At 37.0% G+C, this 11,866-nt stretch overlaps 2 protein-coding genes across 2 annotated transcripts in view; one reads left to right on the top strand and one right to left on the bottom strand.

Annotated features, from left to right (window-relative positions):
• Positions 1 to 1,273: 1,273 nt before the first annotated feature.
• On the bottom strand, positions 1,274 to 5,869 carry LOC107036417. Its single transcript, XM_015254364.1, has 3 exons — positions 5,185 to 5,869; positions 5,013 to 5,090; positions 1,274 to 2,126 (listed from the first exon to the last, which is right to left on the bottom strand). Exons 1-3 carry the CDS (start codon positions 5,368 to 5,370, stop codon positions 1,365 to 1,367), a joined length of 1,026 nt encoding a protein of 341 aa, XP_015109850.1. The 5' UTR covers positions 5,371 to 5,869; the 3' UTR covers positions 1,274 to 1,364.
• Positions 5,870 to 6,003: 134 nt separating this feature from the next.
• Positions 6,004 to 11,866, top strand: part of LOC107036536 (protein espinas) — a 178,357-nt gene continuing 172,494 nt past the window's right edge. The window contains exon 1 of the mRNA XM_015254564.1: positions 6,004 to 6,366. The gene's annotated coding sequence lies outside the window, so the exon portion shown is untranslated. The remainder of the gene's footprint in view (positions 6,367 to 11,866) is intronic.

Raw genomic sequence — 11,866 nt, 5'->3', positions numbered from 1 at the left:
CGATGTATATCTCAAATTCTAAAGGATTTAGTAAAATTTTTCTGTGACCGGATTCTTGTATTTCACTATCCTCCGAATAGTGAATACATGGAATGACTGAAAAAGGAAAAGGTGATTTCGAAGCAGATAAAATGAGCCAAAATCGTATAATTCCTGATAGTGATGAAGAGTTAGGCAGTGAGGATTTATTTACTGATGAGGAGGAGTTGATTGGTGATGTGACATTTGGTGAAAATGGAAATGAAATATTCTCCAATGAAGCAACAGCAGGATCGCCAAAAACTCCTTCGTCGATCAAATACTGTAACTTAAGAGCTTTATTGAATTCTAATAATCAAAATAATGTCAAGGAAACATTGCGATACGAGTGAGATGGAATTTTCACGAGTGTTAAGTTGGCAGCCTGAAACGAAGCCAAGGACTGCCAATCACACGATCTGAAAATTCCCGTCTCACATGTGTCGAACAATAGTTTTCACGCTCCGTGTGCCTAAAAGTCCAATTTCCGCCACATTGTGATGAAAAATATTGTTCGTAACTCGTGAAAAAATGTTTTTTAGCTCGTTACGAAATATACTATTTTGACACTGCTTCTACTTTCACCTCGGGCCGTAAAGTGCCTTTTTACTCGTAAACGAAAAGTAAACGAAAAGTCTTTTCGTTTATTTGTAAAACGAAAAGACTTGTGCTGACTTTGTGCGGAACTGTGCCTTTGTTCGTTTACAAGTAAACGAGTAAACGAAAAGGTACTTCTCATCACGCTCTGCGAAAAAGTAACTTTTTAGGCGCGCTTCGCGTGCCTAAAAATAATACTTTTGTCGCCTTATGACATAAGATACTATTTCCGCACTCGTAACGAAATACACTATTTCGGTACCAGGTGAACGTAGCAACAGGGGATTATATTGACCCTTCCCCAAACTCGTAAATTTGAAAATCACTACAAAACCCCATGGCACTAGCTCTGTAAGACACTAGTCGTTTACTTTTCATTTACGAATAAATGAAAAGGGACTTTTCGGCACGAGGAGAACGTAGCGCCAGTGTCAACAAAATACTTTTACGGTAATTGGAAGGTCTCCATAAGGATTAATGTATAGCAAATGACTTTGATCCTTAACTACTTGAAAACGAGGTCTATGAGAATTCCGAAAAAAAAATCGAATAAAATCTTAAAAACGCCTCGAAACGTCCAATGAAAATTTTGACTCAAACCAATCTCACAGATGAACTCTATTGACCAGAAATGTCCACAAACCTATTCTGCAGCAGATAAAATTACCAACAAAAACCGTCTTTATTTATTTTTCTCTCCAACCACCCATTTTCCGAATAATTTCAACACGTCCAACAAGCCTAGATAATCACTTGCCGATATTCTTATTGATCATTTTGCAGAAATTATGGACAAATTTCATCTCTTGAAGTTGACTGATATTTTCAGCTTCAACTTCGTAACAATCCCTGGGTAATCCATGTGAAGTCTTCATTCTATTCAACCCAAAGGCAGCGAAACTCATATTGTATTTAGCAGTCGCATACATTCTTTCAACTGCGTCTGCTCTAATGTTGGGAAAAAAGTTGGTGAGGAAGTCAATTAATGTGGAATTGGGAGAGCAAATCCGATTGGCGTTGAAAAAATAATCATAAGGATTTTTGCTCCTCTCCAAGAAATCTCGAACACTGAAGTTCTGCTCGTGATAGATCTTCACTTCCCTGATCCTCAGTTTATCATTCTTACGTTCTTCAGTCTGTCGAGGACGAGCTGGAGCAATCCTTTGCTCTAGGATGTGTTTCTTCAGCTTTGGCATCTCCCTTCCATTATTGTTGATCTCAGGAGAAATACCGGAACTTATAATGTTCAAGAATCGCTCTTCACTGAGGATCTCGATGCAATCGTCAGAATCGTCTCCAGCAATTTCGATTTCTTCCAATGTCTCCCATTGTGAGTTCGCAGGAGATCGCTTTGTTTGAGTCAGCATACCGAATAAAATCGGAGATATTGTGTTTTGCAGGTTTGGGGGAGCTTTTGGATCTGCTGAGTGGGTGTTTCTGGACTTCGCGAAAGGATTCAAGCATTTTGTGGGTTTTGATTCAGAAGTGTGGTAAAAACTAGATGCTTTAATCTGAAACAATTGGGCCATTTTTAGAAAATTGATTGCTCATTTTTAAGAGTAAATTTTTGAAGGATACATTATAATGGTTCATGGATGATGCTGTTCACGAAAGAATGATCCAGAAGAATTTTGAAGGGAATTTTCATTCAGATTCAATAAAATAAATTCTTAGCATTGAAATTATTGGAAAGTCGAGATATTAAAGTAGCATGTCCAAACTCTACGTAAGTCGTTGAGTGGAGCGAGGAAAGATAAATTTAAAATACCCGAAAACAAATTATCTATCATTGACAATTTGTTACGTGAATTCCAACTTTGACGAGAGTAAAAAATTAATCCATCAATTTCTCTTTACAATTATTTTCTTAAACAATAGTTGCTCATTTGCCTAGGGCATTCTGCACGTTCGGGATACCCAGAAACATAAATTCAGTAGTGAAGTGGTAAATGGAGATAAGTCGACTTATCTCCCAGTTGAGTTTTTGAGGAATTTTTCCGAATCTAAGAGAGATAGCGAAATTATTGTAATTACATTTATTGTAGCACTTAATCGGCTCCATAAAAAAGGTTATAACAAAAATTTTGCTATCTTCCTTAGATTCCGAGATATTGGAATTATATTGATATTGATTGAAAACTGGTCAATAGTTAAAATTGACTCATCTCCTTTAACCACTTTGCTACTGAATTATTTATCACAAAATCTTGACACTGACAATAATTTTCGCATTAGGCGTAAATTTTTATTCATTTTTTCTGTTTTTTTAAAGATTTTTTCTAAATTTATATTTTCATAAGTCTCTATGTTATTGTGGCACTTCTAAATTATTAATTATTAATATTAATCCCACTACTAATTGAGCACGAACTTAACCAGAATATTTTTATTTGAATCGACCTCCATTTCGAAAAATTTGTGTTCTTTCGGGTATCCTCTCGGGTTTTTACGCTTTGTTCCCTTCCCACTCCCCAACCCACAGTACCGCATTCGCCGAGGATCAAGGAAAACCCTCACTTGAGGGAAAACCTTGATCAGCTGCAGTCGTCCCTTGTGAGACTCCTACTCGGAGAATGAATCTGTGAGAATTAGAGCGTTAAAAAATCATTTTTGCCCCCCCCCCGGGGCTTTATGTTGATCTCTATTTTTTCCCTATCATCTTGTTTATCATCTTGTCTGTCAAGCAATTGATTTGTTGATAAATCTTCCAGTCACGGAATTTTTCCTTAAATTCTTTTTAAATTACGTGGAGTAAAATTAACCATTTAATCCCCCATTTATGATAAACAGCAGATAATTATAGAAGAAAAAAAAGAATTTTTTTCTATCGTTACTTGGTGGAAACGTGACGTGTCACGAGAAAATTCCGAGAGGGAGATCATTTACATTGCTGACGAAACTGCTGACATGATGTCCTTCAATGTTTTCTCTTAAAATCTGTTTTTTATTCTCAAAATAAATAGCTTCATAGCCAACAAAACAGATACAGAGTGCGCTTGTTTTATTTTGTTTTCTTGTTCTGAGGAGGGATTTTGAAGCATGATTTTCAATAAATACAAAATTTTTGAAAATTTTCGACTCAATCAAAATGATGATTGTTGCTATCGCCTTCATCTTCAAACTCGGTCAAAGGGACATCCAAACAATTTTTTTAAGCCATCATTCAATCAATTCAGACCATTTTTTTTTAATTATCATGGACAACCGATTTTCAAAAAATTTCGAAAATAAAAAAAATCGATAAATTAAATTTGAATTAATGGCAATTGATATGGCTCAATAATACCTACATTTGAGAAAAAAAAGATTCAATTTCATCCATTCATTAGCGAACAATTGAAGAAAAACTTGGTTACATACGTACATGTACATATAAAAAAATGCTATAGGATTTCTTATAGGAAATCCTATGGAGAATTCGAACATTTCCTATAGGATTTTTCTGATAGGATTTCCTATCGGATTTCCCACAGGATTTTCTATAGGATTCCCTATAGAGTTTCCTATCAGATTTATGACCCTAATCCTGACCGTTGTGACCGATTGGTTTTGAGTCTCAATTTTGTGTGTTACTTTCTACAGAAAACCCTATAGTGAATTCTCTAGGAAATCCTATAGAAAATCCTATAGGAAATCCTATAGGAAATCTATAGGAAATGTTCGAATTCTCCATGGTATTCAACTGATAATATCTGATAATTCTACTGGTAATTTTTTATGTTGAGATCTGTATGAAAAAAAAAGATTTCTTGGTCGAGTGAGTGCAATAGTGCAATTCTCTTGGGCGAATTTTGAATGGAAAAATTCTCTTCCGAATCCCACTCGAGATTCAAAACTAATCAGGTAATCTCAAGGTTTCCTGCACACAAACGAACTTATCGAGAAATACCTGATAATTTTGAAGCTCTTGTGGTATTGCATACGAAAATTTTTGACACTCGGACGAATACCTAAAATTGTCCCCTGTGGAATACATTTACTCGAGACAAATTTATTCTGACAATTTATTTGGCTCACAGGGCTTGGTGCAATCGGCCCCTAATGATTTCTGTAGTGAAGTGGTAACCTAGGATAAGTACAATTTTTATGAAAAATTTTCTATTGCTTGAATCGAAAGTTCTCTCAAACGTGGTTAAATTTTTTAACTCTCCTGAAAAACTTCCATTTTTGCACTTCTCCTAGTTTACCACATCGCTACAGATTTTTCCTACAAAATATTTTCTATTGAACATCATCGAATTAGCGAAGAACCAAGATTTTCCATGAGTCCAATAAAAATGCAGTAGAATTTTCTAACGCATGCACTAGGTTTTTCCATGAACTTTTCTACGTACTCTTCTGGATCACTCACAAATTGGTGGATCTAAAAAAATTGATTTCCACATTTTCTCACTCACCGGTGTGGGTGGACGATCGATCGTCTTCACTGGACCAGCCATTGACAAACGATTCACATCAGCCAGTGCTTTCCTCCCCTGAGGACCAAAGAAAATCGTAAATAAAAGAAGCCATGACAAAATTTAAATGCCAGCTCCTGCATCAATCTTCTCTTCATGCTATCCTAATTACCTTTTTCCCCCTTTTGTTGTTCTTTGAGGTATTTTCTGCATCCTCGAACGTTTTCTCCTTCACTTTGTCACATTCAGCAACACGTTTCGACCGTGAAACTTTGCGTTCATTCCTTGAGGAATCAAATGCTGGATGGATCTTCTTCTTTCTTCCTCGTTTTAATTCTGGTGCTTTGATGATATTCATGGTTTATCAATCGACACTGATCAATAATCTTTCAATTAAAAATAATCACAAGCTTCTCGAGTGAATAATAATAAGTCCCCAGGTCTAATAATAATAGATAAAGTGAAACAGAACCCTTAAAAAATTGTAATAATATTGGTTTAAATACTGGACTACATTTTTAACGAACACATCATTTCAGTTTCCATTGTCACTCGTCATTTTCACTCAACCAAGTCACCTCTATTCTGTTCAATTTTGTTTACGTTGTCATCGCCCCCTTCGGATTCCACTCGTCGAGCCGGTGTTTTGATTTAGATTCACTCACAATGAAGAGGAAAAAATCCGCAGATTTTACGATTAAATTCACAAACTCACTTTCAAGAAGTGAATTTTCAATTTTTAATTTTTCTCTGTCAACTTTCTAATTATTTTATCTTGGGAGAGTGAGGGAAATAAACGTAATGTTAAAAATTTCTTCAGTGTTTCGGTTTTTTTTCTGACGTTTGTCTTTCCTCAGTGGCCCTCTTGGTCCCTCTATCGTTGATATCGGAAAATCTCTTGCAATCTCGACACTTACCGACTGAGAATAGTCAGTACTTGTGAACATGGCCGCGGTGGGCACAGTACAAATCGTTGGAATTCCTTCCGCGACACCGGCTACCCACAAATTTCTGGGAAGACTCCCGGTGTTTCCGGATTCCTCCACATGTACTTATTATTTTCTCGGAGATAATTCACAAAAGGAACGTGCAACATTCGGTTTTTACTCTCCAATCTTCATTAACTAACATTTTTGTCGGGAAAAAAAAATACAAAAACATTTTAGTTCGATGAATTTGATGCCTTCACGAGTACCGAGAAACTTGATCGTGACAGGGAGTATCGAATTCCAGTTTTCGCGGTGTCGAATTACTCTCGAAGCCATCAGATATGACTCTTAAGCCGATGAAAGTCACTCCTCCAATGAGAAAAAAAAAGCTGAGAAAAATTGCTGAAGCTGAAAGGGTAGACATGGTATGTAAAAAGTTTGAGAAAAATAGGATACAATGCATAATGAAATAGTGTGGACTTCTCATGGTATAAAATGATTTTCTAAGGAAATATTGAATATTAAATTGGGCATTCACTGAGAGAATAACGGCAGAGATCTCGAACCAGTCTACTGGCGCCAAAAAATTGTTTTTTTTTCAAGGGGAGACTACTGTGATTTTTAAAAGTCGTGGGCTATTGGAGTGAGATTTCTCATGCATTGAAGATCGATTATATATGCACTGAGATAAAAATATATTTTTGCCAAATATCCATTTACTTGAGAGAAGTATATATTTTTTCAATACCGTATTTATTCAGTCGAGTCATTCCAGTCCCAGAAAATTCTTATAAGGGTTCAATTATGACAATTGTATTGCTCTAGACGATGATCATGGTAGTTATGACCTTGAGTGAACTCCCTCGATAATTATAAATATAAAAAAATTTACCGAAATTCTTCCCTCTAGAAAATAAGAAATTTAGGAAAAAATGAATAATCATGGGAGGGGTTCATCCAAGCAACATGATTGTCATAATTGAAACCTAATCAGGCTCGGCTGGAAATGACTCGATTGGAGAAATACGATTTTGAAAAAACAAATGCTTCTCTCAAGCAAATGAATATTTGGTAGAAATAATTTTTTTTCTCAGTGTCTAAAAACAAATAATTAGTACAAAAAATTGATTGTTTATTGTTCGTTTACCCCGCAGACGCCTAAAATGTTGAAAATTGTCCAGGGCCTCTAGTTTTTGAGCTACACAGGTTTTTTTTCAAAATTTTTGATAAAAAATAGCTAATTTCGTTTTGAATAAATATAAAAATTTGTGATCCATGTAAAATAGGTAGAAACGGAAAATATTGAAAATATAGGGCGAACAGGTCAATTGCTGGACGGTTAAGGGAAGTTCAAGTTTCGTGGTAGGGTCTAAAATAAAAGAATCACCTAAATGGAGATATGATGTCTTCCATACCTTCCAGAATGTTTTAATTAACGGAAAAAAATTATTTGAAGTGAAAATAACAAAACCAGGAATGATTAAATTAAGAAATAGTTGAATGCAGCTGAAATTCCTAATTTCTGGATGCCTGGGCCATATTGTTCTTAATTTATGAAATGCCGATCGATAAAAAAATAATTCATCACATAATTATACACGAGTAATATTATTGAAAGGTAAAATAATCAGTACACGGAGAGAAACGTTCAGTAAAAATTACGAAACTCACAATTCGCTCACCGAGTACGGAATCGATTCAGAAAATTTAAGTGACGGAATCTTAATTTTTCACAGGAGATGCAGATAAAAATTACAGAACGCTCTGGAAAAATTCCGTGACAGTTCCGTAAAATTTCCTGCAACCACATTTTGCTACGGAATTACGGAAAAGATACGTAATTCAGTAGCGAAGTGGTCAAACGGTTTAAGTCGACGTAGCTCTTAGCTGAGTTTTCGAAGAATATCTCAAAATCTAAGGGAGATCTAAGGCGAAATTTTCGTACATATATTTTTTGATGCTCTACCGAAAAGGTCATAGCAGAAATTTTTCTATCTGCCTTAGATTGCGAGATATTCATTGAAAACTCATGAGTAGTCAAAATCGGCTTAAACCGTTTGACCACTTCACTACTGAATGTTTATTGAATATTTCTCTCCATGTACCATTTTCATTTTATTTATGGAATATTCACCGCAAGTTGAAATCGTCCAGAAACTAACCCCCGTTCAGAAATTGACCTGTTTACCCTGTATCTCTTATAATATTGAAGATTGGTATTTTGGATGGACGCAATCGGCCGGGCGGTTTCGGAGATATTTAACCTTTCGTATAAATGTATTTCATCAAAAGGTTAAAAAATCTACCTGACGTAGACAACCTGTATGTCTGTCACAGGGACAGGAAATTGCAACGGGTCCATTCGGAGGCTTGCTACCAATGGAATTGATAGAAGTAAAAACAAGAAAAAGACTAATAAGGCAAAAAGTAACAGTCACATACCTTTTGCCGAATGGGCTCGAATCCCTGGTTGTTTTTGTGAAGATTTATAGCAAATTTCCAAAAAATCGACACATGCATCCGGACATACATACACACATATACTAAAACCGTCATATCTTCACGATTCAAGACATTCTCCATCATTTCCAGTCAAAATTAGAAGATGGTCAAAATCAACGATTACCAAGTAGGGATCAGCATCAATAATTAATTTTAGTAATAACTTAAGGATCTAAGTTAAATTTGAAAATTATAAAATAATTGATAATTCAAATTTTCCAATTGACTATGAATAATTAATAATGGATCGAGGGGCTATTCACAGGCGAATTGGGTGACACCGCGATTACAAAATGTAATCGATTACCCAGGATTACGGGACTGATTTCACTGATTATCATTGCCTACGTGATAACCGTGATTACCAAGAGCACACACTGATAGAATGATTCATTTATTCCAAACGAGAATCGTTGACTATTAACGAATGGTAGAGTTGAATATGACCAAATGAATATTCGCTAATAGTTAACGAATGGTTCACTTGAATGGCGAAAGTCAAATCAAACAAGGCTCCTTAAATATACATTCGTTAACTATTAACGAATGAACATTTGGTGGGACCGAATAGACACTAGCCTCCAACCAAAATCCATTCGTTAACAATAACTAATCCGTTCTATCAGTGTATCTACCTATGAATTATTTTTCATAATCCGGCGCGTGTTCTCGCCCACGAGCCAAAGCGAATTGCAATGTTCTAGGCTCTGGTTCTCTACTTCCTTCTTCCTTCTGAAGGCATCTAACTCAAGTAGGTCATTTGTTTAGAATAAACTTCATGGAAAGACCGTGAACATTTATTCCATTCAGCGAAACTCTGCGTGGCCGAATATCAATTACTGAGAGGATATTCATTCGATAGTCCTATTCCACAGTGCAAAACTGTCACTCACCATGCACATGTATGGTTTTGACATTGCTGCGATAAAGTTTTTTTTCGTGAGAAGACCCGGTAAACCGCGATTCTAACCTCGCTTCGCTCGGTTTGATCGCGGTTTACGGGCCTTCTGACGAAAAATTGCATTCATCACACGGTCTAAAAGTATTTTCTGACGAATGTGGCTTTGTAAGCCGAGCCGAAAGCGAGGCCTATAATCACATTCGTCAAAAAATACTTTGCGGACCTTGTGATGAAAATAACTATTTTACGTGAATTTGAAAAGGCCGTGACTATTCGCACCATTGCGTGAATCACTCCCGTACACTCCATACACTCCACGCATGCGTGAAGTTCGTGTGTTTCACGCAGCCGAATTTTCATACTGCTGTGTATTTCACGCAGTTGAAGTTTCATACTACTGTGTGTTTCACGCAGTTGTATTTTTATACTACTGTGTGTTTCACGCAGGTGTATTTTTATACAATTTTGAACATTCAGGCTTAACAGTGAAAAACGTCTCCAAAACGTGTACGAAATTCAGACACTCGTTTTCGCTGTGTTGTTACAATCAATGATCACGATTGTCAAAATATTGTAAACTAAATAAATTTTCACAATCTAGCCCGTTTATTGTGGCAACCTCGAATGAGTTCTTCTGCAAATTATCCATTCTTGGATCCATTCTGATCTTACGAGGCAAGAATTCTCGGGGTCGTAAAAAATCAATTTTTCTCTCAGCGCACCCAAAAACCTTTTCCGAAGTAAGGAGTAAATCCTAGTAACCTGTCTCTCCCCGCAGCCCACCGCGAGAGAGAGTCGCAATCTCGCGAGTCCCTTTATAGCAGGTGGAGGTGGATAGCGGGCCCCAGTGGAAGGAGAAACGCCAGGGGGGCCTCATCTCGAGCCTCAGTCGGACTCTTCCACGCCACGGTGAACGTTCCCGCGTCCTTATTCGGCACTTCCAACCACCTGACTCTCCGTCTTCCCCTCGGAAAATACCCTTTACCCACCCCTATTCCCAGCCACACGTGTGCAAATCTAAAAAATGTTTAAACCACCGCCAAATTATTTATAAACAAAATAAACGTGTGTGCAGAGTGAGTTTCTAAGAAGGCTCCAGCAGTGTGGAATGCACGATGTGTTTTAATGCTCCTGGTAGATCGTCACGATAAAGTAGCCGCTGGTTGCAGTGTGCCTGGGATTATAGGTACCCGTCGTATACACTGCGTCGGAATAACCGAGTGGCTCTTCGTCAAGTGGTAGACCCGATTGTTCTTCAAGAAGAGGAGAAAGAGGAGTTGTTGAAAATAATGAAAAAAAACGAGTGAGTGATACTCGAGTGCGTTCGGTTTACTTTCAACGGTTCAGTGACACCGATCCCTCGATCTCCCTTCCCCAGGGCCTTCTTCTTTGGTTTTTTATCGTGCAAAATATACGGGAGATGCCAGGCGGTGGACGATGGCTAGAGTGAGACAAGTGTCCCCGCGTTTGTTTGACAAAAGTCGGCGCGAGCAATGTCGTTGAAAAGGTTCGTGTTGGGATCTACAAGATGCTTCGATCGTATGTTGTGGATTATCTGTGGTGGATTAACTCCGTGACAACTGATTTTGACGGTGGGAGGTCACTGATGATTAGGTAGGTTTTTTGGGATGACGGGAATTGCAATGGGAGGTGCGGGTTGTTGAGTTTATTTGAGGGATCGGTGGTTGGAGCGCAGACAAGAGGTGATGGGTTGATGCGGGCGTGAAATGCATTGAGACGTAACGAACTTTCTTGAAGGCACTGGATTTTTGAATTGGGCTTCAGTTTATTTTCATTGGTTTTTTAAAAGGGAGGGACTTTGATTACTTCAGTGATGCATTGTGTTTATTAGATGCTGGATGCAGATGTTGGATTAGAGGAGAAAATATAGGGGAGAGTGGGGTAAAATGGACACTTTAGACTTTTATTTTAATTACTCATAATTCAGAAACAAATTCATCAATTGAGCTCAGGTTAGGCTCATCACAAAGGGAAAGAACTGTTCTTTGGAATGAAAATTATTAAATTTTATCATCATTTCAACCCGCCATTAACGTTTAAAAAAAAGTCAAAAGTGTCCATTTTACCTTAACCTCCTCTAATTCAAAATTTCACGCAGACGCATTGAAACGTAACGAACTCTCTTGAATGCATTGGATTTTTGAATTGGCCTGTAGTTTTTAGTCATTGACTTTTCGAAATTGAGGGACTTTGATTACTTCAATGATGTATTGTATATATTGTAGATATTGGATTATGGGAGAAAATATACTTCGAAATTTCAATTTGGATGAGATCGTAGGGAGAATTTAATGATTCATGGGTATTCGTTAGTATTTTTTGAATTTCAAAATTGTGAAATGTGTTGAGACACAACGAAGTTTCTTGAATGCACTGGATTTTTCAATTGGCCTGCAGTTTATAGTCATTGACTTTTCAAAATTGGAGAAGTTTGATTACCTCCATGATGCATTGTGTTTATTGTAGATATTGGATCATAGGAGAAAATATATTTCAAAATT

Source organism: Diachasma alloeum, unplaced genomic scaffold (assembly GCF_001412515.2).
Source record: "Diachasma alloeum isolate Michigan unplaced genomic scaffold, Dall2.0 Dall_scaffold_00209, whole genome shotgun sequence".
Lineage (NCBI taxonomy): Eukaryota > Metazoa > Arthropoda > Insecta > Hymenoptera > Braconidae > Diachasma > Diachasma alloeum.
This window is presented reverse-complemented; position numbering and strand designations above follow the sequence as displayed.

What these genes read in the sequence shown, in the direction of transcription:
- LOC107036417 (XM_015254364.1), bottom strand. Translation starts at nt 5,370, where the DNA reads ATGAATATCATCAAAGCACCAGAATTAAAACGAGGAAGAAAGAAGAAG. An exon ending in ACAACAAAAGGGGGAAAAAG is followed by an intron (nt 5,091 to 5,184) that starts GTAATTAGGATA and finishes TTTGGTCCTCAG; the next exon opens with GGGAGGAAAGCACTGGCTGA. An exon ending in TCGATCGTCCACCCACACCG is followed by an intron (nt 2,127 to 5,012) that starts GTGAGTGAGAAA and finishes CAATTGTTTCAG; the next exon opens with ATTAAAGCATCTAGTTTTTA.